The sequence below is a fragment of the Leptopilina heterotoma genome, unplaced genomic scaffold (assembly GCF_015476425.1).
Source record: "Leptopilina heterotoma isolate Lh14 unplaced genomic scaffold, ASM1547642v1 Lhet_101, whole genome shotgun sequence".
NCBI classification, from domain to species: domain Eukaryota; kingdom Metazoa; phylum Arthropoda; class Insecta; order Hymenoptera; family Figitidae; genus Leptopilina; species Leptopilina heterotoma.
Genome location: NW_025110815.1, coordinates 1,158,877 through 1,175,143, shown reverse-complemented (window position 1 = coordinate 1,175,143; position 16,267 = coordinate 1,158,877). Strand labels below are relative to the sequence as shown.

The window sequence follows — 16,267 nt, the reverse complement described above, 5'->3', positions numbered from 1 at the left end:
TAAATTATTCTTTTTGCCGATGAAATTGAATAAACAATTCTGATTAAGAATAATATTTTATAATTCAAATTATTAGTACGACTTTAATAATTCTGTTTGAATTAAAAACATCGCATTTGTAAATTGTGTATTGTGGCAGTTACTTGAATATATTTTTTTTTTAATTAGATTTAATTGAACAATTTTAATTTAATAAATAATGTTGCCGTGGACGATTTTTTTTATTTTATGTTTAATAACATTTCTCGCGTTTGTCGTGAATTTTTACAATAAACGGGAATTTTATCAAATTGCATCAAAAATTCCAGGACCATTTTCACTTCCTATTTTAGGAGACGCTTATCTTTTTCTCGGCAATACAGAAAGTGAGTTCTAGAAGCTAAAAAAATATGTAATAATGTAATTGAAAATTTTTAAACATTAATTAAAATTTAGTTAACATACTAATTTATTTTTTCTATGAACTTCAAGAGGAAAGAAAAAATGTTATTGAAAACTTAAATTTTCAGAAGTGTATAAAAATTTATTGGCTCTTTCTAAAAAATTTGGGACAAATGCTGTTCGACTTTGGTTAGGTAATCGATTAATGATCTTTTTCTACAATCCTGAGGATATTAAAGTAAGAAAATAGCAATTAAAATCTGAAATTAAAGTAATAGTCTTATTAATGAAAAGAGAAATACCTTTTTAATAGAAAAAGAAATAGTTTTGTTAATGAACCAAAATGAAATAGAAATAAAATAGAAATAATTACTTTTTACATACTGAAAAAAATAAAGAAATTACAATTTACAGAATATTCTTCAAAATTCGAAGACTTTTGAGAAAGGTGATTTATATTCTTTGATGGAGCCATGGCTTGGATCAGGTTTAGTTACAGCGAAAGGTAATAAAATTGAACTAAATTTAATTCTTTTTTGAGAAAAAGTATTTTGTAAATGAAAATGATTCTTCAAGAAATTTAATTTAAATATATTTTTTATTATCTTTTTGCTTTCGCAGGAGATGTATGGAAAGTTCACAGAAAATTCATTCAACCGACTTTTAATCAACGAATTTTAAATTCATTCGTTGACATTTTCCATAAACATTCTTTGATATTGACGAAAAAATTGGAAAAAGAAATCAATGGCGAAGAATTTGATATTAATCAATACATTGCAATTAATTCACTTGCAATAATTCGCGGTGAGTGACACATTTTTTTTTTTAATTTTCCAAGTAAAAGTTTATTTAAAATACAGAATTAAAATTTTTCAAGTAAATTTATTTATAGTAACAAAGTTAGTTAGTTATTTTTTTAGTTTAAAAATAAAACGCTCTTTGTTACTAAATCTAATAAAGAAAAGAAAATAAAAGTAAATTAAATAAATTGAATAAAAATGTAATTAAAATAATTAGATAATTTTAAAAACGTAATTGACGTAATAATTGAAGTAAAATGAAAAATAAATAAAAAATATTTAAAATATTTTGTCTTTACTAATTTTTTTACAGAAAGCGCAATGGGAATTGATGAGAAGGAAGAGGAGAGTGACAGTAAAAAATATAGAAAGGCTCTCAAAAAGTGAGTGCGAAATAGTTAAATTATAAATTATTTCTATAATGATTTTAATTATTGCTAATCATTTTTCTTTAAGTTAAATTTTATTTATTTATTTATTTATTTATGAATAAATTATTAAATTTATCATTTAAAATAATAATACTAAATTTATTTCAAATTAATAGAATTAATTTCACTTCTGTACTGAATCTAATTTTCATAGCTTTCATTAATTGAAATTCTTCATTTTTCGCAGAATACTCGAAACTATCAGTCAACGAACCTTTAAATTCTGGCTTCAAGTGGACATTATTTTTAAAATGACAAAATTATCGACACAATTTCAGGAAAGTGTTAACTACCTGCACAATTTTACGGATAAGGTGAAATGGTTTTTCTATTTTTTCAATTTAAAATTTAAAAATGTTTCTCGATTTGCAAGAATTGTGAATTTTAATTTTAATTTAACTTTGGCTTTAATTTGAAAAATTCTAAAAATTAATTTTTTAATTTTTAATTTATAAATTTTGAAACTAGTTCTAATTTAGAAATTTTAGAATTGTATATAATTTTAAATATTGTAATCTCATGTTTTGAACTTAAAAATCAATCATTCAAAATAAATTTCAGGTAATTCGAGCGAAACGGAAAAAAATTGGCAATAATAATTTTACCGTAGGTAATAATTAATTATAATTATTCGTTTATTTATATTTATTTATATTTTTTATTTTTGAAATTTTGAATTTATAAAAACATTTTTTTGTCTGGAAAAAAATTACTAAAACCATATTGTTTTTTTTAGAAAAAGCAAGTAAACTTAAGAAATTAATTTTTGAAAATTGCAGATGATGACGATGATTCACCAAAGAATATGAAACCATTTCTTGATTTATTAATGACACTATCGGAGAAAGAGAAAATATTCACAGATTCGGAACTTCGGAATGAAGTCGACACTATTATGTTTGCTGTGAATATATTTTTTAGAATAAAATTTTCATTTTACAATTAATAATTTTTCATTTTAAATTTGAGATTTCTAATATTTCTTATTTCTTTTTACAGGGACATGATACGACTTCATTGACAGCATCATTTACATTACTTATGTTGGCCTCTCATCCTGAAATTCAGGTTTCTATTTTACGTATTTCAAACTCAAAGAAATATTTTTTACTTCAGGATTTTTATTACTTTTTTATTACAGAATTTTTATTATTTGTTTCATTATAGGATTTTTTATTTTATATTTATATTTATATTACTTATAATTTTTAAAACCTATTGACAATTTTTTGTCAGTTTCGTTATTGTTTTTCTTTTTTTATTCTTGTTATTGTTTTTTGCTTGTTTTGCTATTGCTTTATTTTTTTATTCTTGTCATTTTTTTTGTTTTGTTATTTTATATTTTTATTTCATTTTTATCACTTTCTTGAATATTGGACTTTTTTTCTTACAGGACAAAGTCTACAAAGAGATTTACAATGTTTTTGGCTCTCAAAGTCCTGAAGAAGTTCCCTTCAAATCTGAGCATGTTCAATATTTTCCCTACTTGGAGAAAGTAATTAAAGAAACTTTACGTCTATTTCCGGTGGTGCCATTTTTACAGCGTAAAGTCAGTGATAATTTTGAAATAGGTGACGTACTTTTGTTTTTTCCTTTTTTTATTTCTTTCTTTGTTATTTTTTTGTTTTTGTTTACAAGTAGAAAATCTAAAAATTAATTCTTTTTCTTTTTTTAGGCGAATATACAGTTCCAAAAGGTTCTACAGTTGTTGTTCCAGTGCCGAATATTCATCGCGATGAAAGAATTTGGCCGGATCCTTGTAAATTTAATCCAGAAAGATTTTCATCTGAGGAAATTGCAAAACGTCATCCGTACGTTTATCTTCCATTTAGCGCAGGACCAAAAAATTGTATTGGTATGACATTTTTTTTTATATTTTTTATAGTTTTTGTTAATTATTTTTTTACTTATAATTGTTTAAAGAAATAAAAATTCCATAATAATTAGAATTTTACAATTTTTTTGCTCCAGTTTCTAAAAAACCTATTTTTTCAAATATTATATTCAAATAATTTTCTAAAATATATTATTCTTCTTTTAAGGACATTGTGAAGAAGGACAAAATAAAACCAATTGAGGATATTCGAATAAAATTGGACGCTGTACTTCGTGCCGTTGAGCCAATTAGTATCAGAATTGAGAAACGCATCAAGAGTTAAACTATAATTTTTAAGTGACTTAACGCCGTTTTTGATATTTTCGATTTTTTTCCAAAAAAGCCGCCGCTTTGAATCAATTAGAAAATTAGTTACAAAATTGAACAAATAGCGACAAATTTTTATTAATTTTAATAAAAACTTCTTTTTTAACTATTTAATCAGTATAATGTTCTAAATAATTAATAATAATAATAATAATAATAAAAATAATAATAATACTTAATAATAAAATTGAAAAAATTCCAAATTTGGCAAATCTTAGAATAATTATTAATTAAATAATATACAGAATTAAAAAATAAATAAATTAATTAGAAAATCTAATATATAATTACAATTGACGAATTAAATACCAATTAATAATTACAATGCAAGAAGAGTAAAGAAAAACATTTTTTACATGCACCATTTTTAATTATTATTTTTGCTCTTATTTTGTTTGGATTTAAAAATTTTAGTGAGGTTTATATTTTATTTTTAAAAATCAATGAAATATCAATTTTTTGAAAAAGTTTTATTTATTTATTTTTATTATTGTTTAAAAATTTCATCAATATTAATTTTACTTGATTGAATCATTGAAAAACACAAAATGCAAATTTCTCATTGAAATTAATAAAAAAAAAAAAAAAATTTATCACTTATTTCTCAAAAAACATAATTTGAAATTTTTATTAAAATTTAAGAGTAATTTTTTTCACGATAATTTAAAATTTGTAAATAATTTAAAAATATGAACGTCGTGATCATGAATTTTTCTTTTTTGCCGACAAATTATTATTGCTGTCTCATCATCTGAAACTTATACTATAAACTATCCAGGAAAAAATAAATTTATTTCTTCTTTTCTCAAAAAAATAAAAAAAGCAAATTGTAATAAATAAAAATTACAGTAAATATTTCATATTTTTATTTTTCCATTTTAATTGAGTTAATTTTTATAAATCATCTTTTAAAGAAATTTTCAGTTAGAAAATAATGCAATTTTTAGAAATCATCTTTGGAAAAAAGTGTTAATCAAAAATGAAACGCGTAGAATTTAAAAGAAGTTAGATTTTTATGGATAAATTATAAAAAATTAATAAATTGTAGTAGTATCTAAATTTATTTAGATGAGATAAACTTTAAAGATTAATTTATTTCGTAAGCAGCTAATGTAAATTATTATTATTATTATTATTATTATTATGACGGAAAAGTTCATAGAGCATTTCAATTTTGTACTTGACATTATTCAAATTATCGTTTTTATGAAAAAAAGACGAGGAAATAGCTTTTATAGCAATAGATATTTACAATGTGCTTATAATCCTGTGCTAATTAAAAACTTGTTAGTTGAATATTGTACATTGTATCAGATACTCGATGAATTGCAAAATTAGAATTTAATAATATTAATAATATTTTTATTTATCGGAGTTTCGTTAACTTTTACTCGGAGTGACTGTTTTACTCATAATTTTTTATTATTATTATTATTATTATTATTTATTACTATCATTATTTATTATTATTATTTATTATTATCATTGTTTATTATTATTTTTTCGAATTATATTTTTTATTCTAACTATTCTAATTATTTTTTGATAATTTTTATTTATTACTTTTATTTTTTTCATTTATGTTTGAAATTTAACTTCAAAATTAAATAATCTACATTTTACAAAAGTTATTGTAAATTTTCGTTAATACTATTTTTATTATTATTATCACTATTATTCAACATTAACATAATAATGTTGCCATGGACAATTGCAGTTATTTTAGGATTAATGACAATTCTTGCATATATATTTAATTTTTATAAGAATCGAGAATTCAATCAACTTGCATCAAAATTTCCTGGACCATTTTCACTTCCTTTGTTAGGAGATGCTTATCTTTTTCTCGGCAATTCAGAAAGTAAGTTTTTCTTGTTTTTGTCGATAAAATAAAAAAATTTTAACTATCTTAACTGAGTGAAAACTATTTTTATACTTAAATAATAATTTTTCAATTCTTTTTTTCTTTTCAGAAATATACAAAGCATTATATAGTCTTCCTGAAAGATTTAATGCAAATTGTGGAAGAATTTGGTTGGGTCCTCGATTAATTATATGTTTTTATAATCCTGAAGATATCAAGGTGAGAAAAAAATTACAAATATATAAAATTGTAAATTATAAACAAATTTGAGGAAATATTTCGAAAATGTTTGAAATTTTTTTATATTTTATTATTTATTATTATTATTATTATTATTATTATTATTATTATTATTATTATTATTATTATTAATTCAATCTATAAAATTTAGCCTAGAGAATACAGATTCGAGCAATAAAATTTATTATCAATATTATTACTATCGAAATAATATTACAAATTAAAAAAAAAATATTTTTATTCTCTACTTTTTGGCAAAATTAAATTTTCCTACAGTAAATCGAAAATTGCCGTTTAAAATTGTTTTTGAAATTAATATCTATTATTAATAGCAAAATAAAATAAAGAAAATTAAGATAAAGAACTAAAATTTACTCTTTTTTAATTTTAGAAATTAAAAAATTGAAATTATTATTTTTTTTACAGACTATTCTTCAGAATCCAGCAACTTCTGAAAAAGATGATTTATACTCTGTAATGGAGCCTTGGCTTGGTTCTGGATTAATTACAGCAAAAGGTAAAAGTATTTAATTTAAAAAATTTCCTTTTTTTGAAACTTGTTTATTTTTGCAATATTTTTTTAGAAAAATCTTTTTTGTAAAAATTTTTAATTATATCTGTCTTTTATTTTTTGTAGGAGATGTATGGAAAGTGCACAGAAAATTCATTCAACCGACTTTTAATCAACGAATTTTAAATTCATTCGTTGACATTTTTCATAAACATTCTTTGATATTGACGAAAAAATTAGAAAAAGAAATCAATGGCCAGGAATTTAATATAAATCAATATATTTCAATTAGTTCCCTAGCAATAATTCGCGGTGAGTTAATTATTTTTTTCCTCCATTATTTAAAATAATTTTTTCCTCTTCTCACTTTGTTTTCAATCACAAATCAATGTAATAGTTTTTTTTTGTTATCTTTGTAATTATTTTTATCTCCATACATTAGTTATTGTCTTTTTATTATTTTTTAAAATTTTATTTCTATTTTTTAATTTAATTTCTTTTTTATGCTTAATTTCCTAATGAATTTATTATAATTTGTTTCTAAGAGAGCGCAATGGGAATTAATGAACACGAAGACGAGAATACCAATAAAACATATGTGAAAGCTCTTGGAAAGTTAGTAAATGAATTAATTAATAAAGAAATTTTTTTTTCTCTTAATGATTCAAAATTCAATAAAATTAAATAAAATTGTTACATTTTTCTGTTTTATTAAGTTAAATTCATAGTGGTAAAATAGTAAATATTCGTTGTTGTAAATAAAATTTAAACTCAATTTGAATCTAGTTTTTAGTAATTTTAAAATCGTCTACATTGTAATTTTACGTATTTTTCACAGAACACTCGAAACTGCCAACGAACGAATCTTCAAAGTTTGGCTTCAAGTGGATATCATTTTTAAAATGACCAAATTATCGAAACAATTTCAGGAGAGTGTTAAGTACTTGCACAATTTTACCGATAAGGTAATTCATTTTTTCATTTTTTCAATTTGTGAAAATTGTACGTTCAAATCTTTTTTGTATAAAGAAAATTTGTTATACAATTTTAGAAAAAATCTATTATTAATTTACATTGTTTTTTGCAGTTAATTAAATCAAAAAGGGAAAAAATTAACTCTGATAAGGAAATTGAAGAAGGTAATTAATTTATTATCGAAATTATAACAAATCATTTTTTTATTCAATTATTTTGAAATACACTTTTTATTTTTTTTTGTATTTAATTTTTTATTTTATTTTATATTATATTTTTTATTTTATTAATATTCATTTTTATTTTTGTGAAGATTTTTTTTATTAAAATTCTTTAAAAAAATTAAATCCCTGCGAAGAATTTGATTAATTAATGGAATAATTTAATTATCATAAATTTGATCAAAATTTTTGAAAGTACATAATTGAATTCCTGCGCAGAATTTTATAATTAACATTTTTTTAAAATAATTAAATTCTTTCGAGAAATGTTATTAAATATGAAAATAATTGAAATCTCAGTAAAAATTTTATTAAAATTCTATTAAAAATAATTGCATTCTTATAAAGAATATGAACAAAAATTTTTCAATATAATTAAATTTCTGCGAAGAATTTTATTATTTACGAAAAGAATTAATTTTTATTTTAAATATTTAATTAAGTTTCATTCTTATACAGAATTTTATTGAAATTTTTCCAAATAAAGAATTTTTTGCCTAGATTTTATTAAAATTCTTTAAAATAGAATTTAATGAATAATTTTCAAAAGACTTTAATTTTTGAATAATTTTAGGAGATTCTTCAAAGAAAATGAAACCATTTCTTGACATATTGATGAATTTATCGGATAAGGAGAAACTATTATCGGATTCGGAACTTCGAAATGAAGTCGACACTATATTGTTTGCAGTAATTAAATCTTACATTTCCGTTCAATTATTAATTTTTATTTTTATTATTAACATTAATAATTAATCATTCTTAATTGAAGTAGATTTTAATTTATTTTAGAATTCTCAATTTTTAGGGTCACGATACAACTGCAACGACTGTATCATTTACTTTACTTATGTTAGCATCTCACCAAGATATTCAGGTTTGTTTATGTTCATTTTTAATTTTTATCTATATTAATTTTAATAATGGAATATTAATTAAAATTTTAATTACAATAATTGAATATCAATTATAATAATGTAATAAAAATTATAATAATGTAGTACTAATTTTATTGATTCAATAACAATTATATTAATATAAGAATGTAAAAATAATTTCAGAAATTCTCTCTTACAGGATAAAGTCTACAAGGAGATTTACAATCTTTACGGATCGAAAACTCCCGAAGAAGTTCCTTTTACATCCGAACATTTTCAACACTTACCTTACATGGAGAAGGTGATCAAAGAAACCATGCGACTCTTTCCGATTGCGCCATTTTTACTGCGAAAAGTCAGTGAAAATTTGAAATTAGGTAATTTATTTATTAATTATTTTATGGTACTTTCGTTTTTTTATTTTTCTAAAAGAAATTATTTTTCAAAATAATTATTCAAAATATTTATTATATTAAATTTAACATTTCTAATAATCCTTAATTTGTTTCAATCAATTTTAAATTAATTTTGTACTAAAAAAATTTTGTATTGTTTCGATTGAAAGAAATTTTAGGAAAATATATTTTCGTTGATAATATTTATTTATTATTAATATTATTCAAAATATATGTTTTCTTTTCTTTTTTTTTTTTTTGAAGCTTTTGAAAATTATTGAAACAAATTAAGAAATTTTTATTTTAATTTTATTTTCATTTATTTTTTTCCAATCAATTTAAATTTGCGTTTAGCACAAAAAAATTTTTTTCTTGTTTTATCTATATTGTAAAAAGAAAAAAACATTAATTGCAGGAAAAAATACAGTTCCAAAGGGTTCAAGTGTCTTAATTCCAGTATCAAATATTCATCGGGATGAGAAAATTTGGCATGAACCTTTTAAATTTAATCCAGAAAGATTCTCATCAGAGGAATCTGCTAAACGTCATCCGTACGCTTATCTTCCATTTAGCGCAGGACCGAGAAATTGTATCGGTAATTAATTATATCAATTTTATTGATAATTATAAACAATTATTTTTCGTAATTAAATTATAATCAGGTTTTCTTTCGTTAGAATCTAAATTTTTCTCTTCTATCGACTTTTCCTTTATTTTATTTATTTGGCATTTATTTGTTTATTTTTATTTGTTTCTTTATTTTTATTTATTTGTTTATTTTTATTTGTTTCTTTATTTTTATTTATTTCTTTATTTTCATTTGTTTCTTTATTTTTATTTATTTCTTTATTTTCATTTGTTTCTTTATTTTTATTTATTTATTTATTTTTATTTGTTTATTTTTATTTATTTAGTTTTATTTATTTATCCATTAATTTCACATTTTTTTTACTTTAAGGACAAACGTTTGCAATGATGTCGATGAAGTCAATAGTGAGCACAATTCTCCGCAAATATATTGTCAAGAAGGATAAAATAAAACCAATCGAGGATATTGGAATAAAATTGGATATTCTACTTCGTTCCACGGAGCCAATTACAATTAGAATTGAAAACAGAAAAATTTTGAATTAAAAAACAAAATTTTATCATTCCCGAATAAATACACAAGCAAGAAAAGAAGATTATTCCGGTAATCTGTATTCAATTTAGTTGCTCTTTGCGGGAATATAGAACGAGAAATGCAAAAACTTTCACCATCGCAAATAAATAAATCGTCAATTGAATACGTGCGGAAAATTTTTTTTTTATATTATTTATTTCACGGGCGTTTATTTATATAATATATATATAGAAAATTCATTTCAAAAAAAGAAATAGCTAAACTTTTGAAAATATTTAAATTTTTTCTGTTTATAATTTCGAACAAAATACGAATTAATTGTATTTTTTATTTATTTTTTTTTTTGTTTTATTCTTACAGTGCTCTACACTATCATTTCATTGTATTTGTATGTATCTAAACTCGTATATCCTTTAAATTCAACATTTATTGACGAAAGCAAATTTTATTGTCTTATTCATTGCTTAATTTGTATTCGATTCACTCCACAGCGCAAGACCTCACATAAAATAAATTTATTTTACTGTCAAACATTTTTGGTACGAATTGCATCAATGATTCACTAACTTCGAAATATTGCCATTGTTATTATTATTATTATTAAATTATTATTATTATTATTATTGCTATCATCAATAATATTTTTTTCTTTTATTTTTACTATAAAAATAATTAAAATTTAAAAAAATATTTTCATTATTAAAACATCTACTGTTTTGGGAGAATTTTAAATTTTCCATGGAGTAAATTGAAAATTCCTATTTAAAATTGTTTTTATTTGTAATTGCTTCCTTCGAGACTGCTATTTATAACCAAAAAAAACTATTTCAAAAACTGAATATATATTATTTATAAATAATAATATATATTTTAAAAAAAGAATATATAAATTTAAAAAAAAAATTTTGTTTCAAATAAAAATGAATGAAAAAATAATTTGAAAATAATGAATTAAATGAGCTAAAAAGAGAGTTTTTATTGGATTAAAAATAGGACAAATTTATTAAAGAATAAATTAGTATAAATAAATATTTATTAAATAAAAAACAATTTTTTTAAGGTACCATTATTTTTTTAAATCAATTTTCTTCGCGAACAGAAAAGAATTTTTTTACCTTGACAAAAAATTACAATGATTTGACCAAATCTTTCACTGCATATAAAAAAAAGAAAAATTGGCAGTACGACTATTGCATTATGGGGGACAAAAGGTGCAGTCTTCGTTGTTTAGTGTTTCAATACTCAACAGTTGAATTTTTGCTCCCGATTAGATAACAATTAATAAAAAAAAAGAAAAATTAATTATTATTTCAAGAAACTAAATAAAAAATAATAAATAATAATAATAATAATAGTAATAATAAAAATAACGAATATAATAATATTTATAAAAACAAAAAAATAATAAAAAAATTACTTTAACGAAAATAAAAAATCTAAACTAGAAATTTTCTTTTGTAAAATGGGTGTTATATTAATAATTGCAATTGTATTTATTTTATTAAGTTTTATAATTCAATATGTGAAAAATAGACGACTATACAGACAAGCGGAATTATTTTCTGGTCCCAGGCCTTTACCAATAATTGGAAGTGGTCATTTATTTATTGGAAATGCCGAAGGTTTGTTGTATTAATACGAACGAATTAAAATTAATAAAAGATAAATATATTATTTCCAAAAAAAAAGATAATTGTATTATAATAAATTTTAATTTTTTGTATCGAATATTTTTTGTATAGAAAATACAAAATATTTTTTGTATCCAATAATTTTTATCAAAAATATTATTTGTAGGTATCGAATATTTTTCATCGAAAATACAAAATATTTTTTTGCATTGAATATTTTTTATTAAAAATAATTTTTTGTATCGAATATTTTCCATCGAAAATATTTGTTGTGTCGAATATTTATTATCGAAAATAAAAAATATTTTTTGTATCGAATATTTTCTATTGATAAATATTTTTTGTATCAAAAATATATATTTTTTAACGAAAAAATTGTTTGTATCGAAAACATTTTTCACCAAAAAATATATTCAATCATAGAATAAAATAGAATAAAATAGCTTTAGAAAACATTCTTTTCGCAAACTGTGACGTCATAATGGTTCAAATTACCTTAAGTAAATAAATATCTCTAAATAATTAAATAAATAGAGAAAAATAAATAAATACGAATAACGTTTTCTGTTACTCATTTATAAAAGAAAAAAAATATTTTTGAAAAAATTTGATTCTAAACATTTAGGTATTTAATTCCTGTAAAATTAAATTTGGAAAAAATTGAAATTAATTTCAATTCGAATAGATAATAATTTATTTATGTATTATTATCATTTATTTTTGTTATTTTAAAATAAATTCTTTGAAGTAAAGAAAATAAATGTAAATAAATTTTTTTCCTAAATTTGATTTTAGATATTCTCAATAAATTTAAAGATATCTATGAATCGTATCCTTCACCGTTGCGAGTGTGGCTGGGAAATCGTTTATATATCGCTATTTACGAACCTGAACAACTAAAAGTGAGATATTTTTTTAAAAAAATTGTATTTTATTCCTTTTTTTATATCGCAAATTAATTTTTCATATTTTTTTAAGGCAGTTTTTTTAAGTCCAAAGGCTATTGAAAAAGATGATCTTTATAAATTTATGCGTCCATGGTTAGGGACTGGATTATTTACTTCACCGGGTACGTTAATTTTCATTTTACAATGAATTACTACAATTTTAATTTTAATTGCCTTTTTCAATTATTCAAGAATATTCTATTATTAATAATATTAATATTAATAATAATCATAATAATAATTATTATTATAATTATACTAATAATAATAACAAGAATAATAATAATTATTATTATAATTAAAAAAATGAATAATTACAACTATAATTTTTAATATAAAATTTTTCTGTTCTAAATGAAAATTTATTTTTAGCCGCGAAATGGCGAATTCATCGAAGATTAATTATGCCGGCATTTAATCCAAAAATTTTACAATCTTTCGTTGAAATTTTCGATAAACATTCAAGAATATTAGTGAAAAATTTAGAATCACAAGTTGATGGCGAAGAATTCGATGTATTTAAATTAATATCAGTTTGTACTTTAAATACAATTTGTGGTAAGACTATTCAATTACTTCAGTTTTAAATAATTTTATAACTAATTAATCGACTACAATTTAAATTTTAATTGCACTTTTATTTTTTGTATTTTTTTCGCTTTTTTTATTTTACTAATAATTTTACATAGATTATTTAATTTCTTAAAATTATTTTATTTGATAATTTTCATTCTTTCTTTTTCTTAATTTTTGCTGTCAATTTTTATTATACAATTTTTATTATTAATTTCTATCTATTGTTAAATTTTTATTGTCATTTCTATAGTTAAATTTTTTTGTAATTTCTTTTGTTAAATTTTTATTGTAATTTCTATTGATAATTTTCATTGTTTTTATTTTGTTTTATATTATTTTATTTATTACAAAGATTTAAAAATCTGTAATTTTTAATTAATTTTTATTGTTAATTTTTATTATTTTTCTTTATTTTTATTGATAATTTGCAGTTAATTTTTTATTGTTAAAAAAATGTTTCTCAGCAATTTTTCTACTTTTTTAAGAAAGTGCTATGGGCGTTTCAACAAATTCCGAAACCGATAAGCACAATAAATATGCCAAAGCAGCTGAAAGGTTATTATTAATTTTTTCTTCTGTAAATATTTTGCAAAAATTTCTATAATTAAAAATTAATTTTCAATTTTTCCCTTCTTTATTTTTTTTTAAATATTCCTAATAGAGTGTTTCAAGTGGTTTTTCATCGAATGGCAAAAATTTGGCTTCATCCGGAATTTATTTTCAAACTCACTAAATTATCACGAGACATGAATGAATCAATTCAATATTTACACAGTGTCACAAATGATGTAAATACAAATTCCTTTTCTTTTACATATTTAAATAATAATTAAATTATTAATTCAAATATTTTATTTGCGACAAATGAAATTTTTTTTATTTGCCTTTTTTGTTTGTGTTTTTTTATAGTTTTTTTTTTATTTTATATTAAAAATATCATTTTTTTTTTGTTTTCAAAGGTTATTCGAAAGAAAAAAGAATTAAAAGCCGTTGGACTCTCTGCTAATGAGGGTAAGAAAATTTTAAAACGATTTAAATTTTCTAAAATTCGAAAGAAATACTTTTTCTTTATTACGTTTATTACCGTAAATAAATTTAATTCCGAATGGAAAATTAAAAATTGTCGCGATTATTGCAGATACGAATAAAACTCACTGGAAACCATTTTTGGATCTCCTGATGGAATTATCAGACGATGGGAAAAAATTCACAGACGAAGAATTACGCGAAGAAGTCGATACTATGATGATTGCGGTAGTATTTTTTTTTTTATTTCAAAAAGAAATTAATTAAATATAAAAGTAATGAAAATTCTTAATATTTCAAAATTGAAATTGAATATAAAAATAATTTTCAAAACTAACGATAATATTTTTCAGGGAAATGATACAACAGCGAGTGTTAATTCTTTTGTTATGCTAATGTTAGCCTCTTATCCCGAAATACAAGTAATTTTAATTTTTAAAAAACTTTAATTTTCTCTTGAAGAAAAGTTTATAATTTTTCCTTTTTTCTCTCCCTCAAATTTAGGAGAAGACCTATCAGGAAATTTTTGAAATTTACGGAGATTCGGATCCAGAAGATTGTCCAATTAAACCTGAAGATTTACAAAGAATGCCATACTTGGAACGTGTTATCAAGGAAACAATGCGTCTATTTCCCGTTGGTCCTGTTATTTTGAGGAAATTGTCAGATGATCTTGACATTGGTTTGTGATACACTTTTGTATTTATACTTTTCTTTTTCTTTTTCCTACAGGAAAATTTAGAAAAAATTTCTCTTTCTAAAATTAAATTACCAAAAGTGTTCGTAACCAATATTCTGAATTTTTTCCCTTAAAAAGAAATAATTCTAATAAGATAAACGAAGACATTCAGATAAATTAGAAATAATTCTAATTTGTAAAAAAAATCTAATTTCAAAAAAGAGGAAATTAAACAAGAAGGCAATTTTTTTTGCGAGAAGATGCTGCGTTGATTTTGAGTGATCTTGACAAAGAGTTTACGATTTTCTCCAAATTAGGTGATCATAAACTGCCAAAAGGATGTTCAGTGGTACTTGTAATAATAAAAGTACATCGTACCGATGAACTCTGGCCAAATCCATTGAAATTCGATCCTGATAGATTTTTACCAGAGGAAGTTGCAAAACGTCATCCCTATTCCTACATTCCATTCAGCGCTGGTCCACGAAACTGTATTGGTAACAAATGCTAACAAATTTATTAAATTCAAATTTCTATATTTTCAATTGTTATTCTGACTAAATTTAAATTTTTCTAAAAACTGTAAATTTTATCCAATCGATTTTTAATTCCCTAACTGCAGTTAAAATTAGAGAAAAAAAATCATTATATCATGCAGTTTTATATCAACTGTTTATATAATTTATTTTTATTAAGCTAGCAATGTTAGTGGCAAAACTACTAGAAAATTTTAAAAAGAAAAAAAAAATTGAATTAAATAATTTGAAATATTTAATTCTTTTTCTAAATACCTAATAAAATTATACCCAGAAATTCAATTATTTTTAGAAATTTTGATTGAATTCGTTATAAGAATTGAACCATTATTAATGTAGATTTTTTCGCTAATTGATTTTATTTATTTGTTAAGTTAATTAATTTATGAATAGAATAGAAATAAAATTAATTAATTTATTTATCAAGTTATTAAAATTAATTTCAATGTCATTTTATGACAGGTTTCAAGTACGCAATGATGTCAATGAAAGTACTTTTGGCAACAATTCTTCGAAAATACATCTTGATAAAGGACAAAGTGACACCGATTCAAGATATTAAATTAAAAGTCGACGTAATGCTAAAACCAGTTGAAAAAATTACCCTTCGAATTAAGAATAGACCATTGAAAAAGTGTATTTAACTTTAAATATTCGTATCGTTTTCCATAAGTTAGTAATCGATGAAAAAAAATAATCTCCGATAAATTAAAATTAATAAATAAATATTCTACAATTAAGAAAAATTTCTATCAAATTATAAATTGTTTTTTCAAATAAAAATATTGTTTTTAATTTAATTAATAAATTAATCGTCTGTAATTTTTTGTGTTCGATGATCAAATAG

At 21.2% G+C, this 16,267-nt stretch overlaps 2 protein-coding genes across 2 annotated transcripts; both read left to right on the top strand.

Annotated features, from left to right (window-relative positions):
* The first annotated feature begins 1 nt into the window (after position 1).
* Positions 2–3,881, top strand: LOC122499767 (cytochrome P450 4C1-like). Its single transcript, XM_043608273.1, has 12 exons — positions 2–365; positions 510–619; positions 796–886; positions 1,003–1,188; positions 1,498–1,567; positions 1,803–1,929; positions 2,177–2,225; positions 2,395–2,519; positions 2,615–2,683; positions 3,009–3,186; positions 3,291–3,470; positions 3,658–3,881. The coding sequence occupies exons 1-12, from the start codon at positions 200–202 to the stop codon at positions 3,690–3,692; spliced, it is 1,386 nt and encodes a 461-aa protein (XP_043464208.1). The 5' UTR covers positions 2–199; the 3' UTR covers positions 3,693–3,881.
* A 1,507-nt stretch (positions 3,882–5,388) lies between these two features.
* Positions 5,389–16,210, top strand: LOC122499836. Its single transcript, XM_043608365.1, has 24 exons — positions 5,389–5,679; positions 5,792–5,901; positions 6,349–6,439; positions 6,560–6,745; positions 6,979–7,048; positions 7,272–7,398; positions 7,521–7,572; positions 8,204–8,319; positions 8,438–8,506; positions 8,707–8,884; positions 9,318–9,497; positions 9,861–10,030; positions 11,437–11,647; positions 12,452–12,558; positions 12,635–12,725; positions 12,976–13,161; positions 13,665–13,734; positions 13,841–13,967; positions 14,139–14,190; positions 14,318–14,433; positions 14,559–14,627; positions 14,710–14,887; positions 15,202–15,381; positions 15,883–16,210. Exons 1-24 carry the CDS (start codon positions 5,514–5,516, stop codon positions 16,062–16,064), a joined length of 3,084 nt encoding a protein of 1,027 aa, XP_043464300.1. The 5' UTR covers positions 5,389–5,513; the 3' UTR covers positions 16,065–16,210.
* The last annotated feature ends 57 nt before the right edge of the window (positions 16,211–16,267 follow it).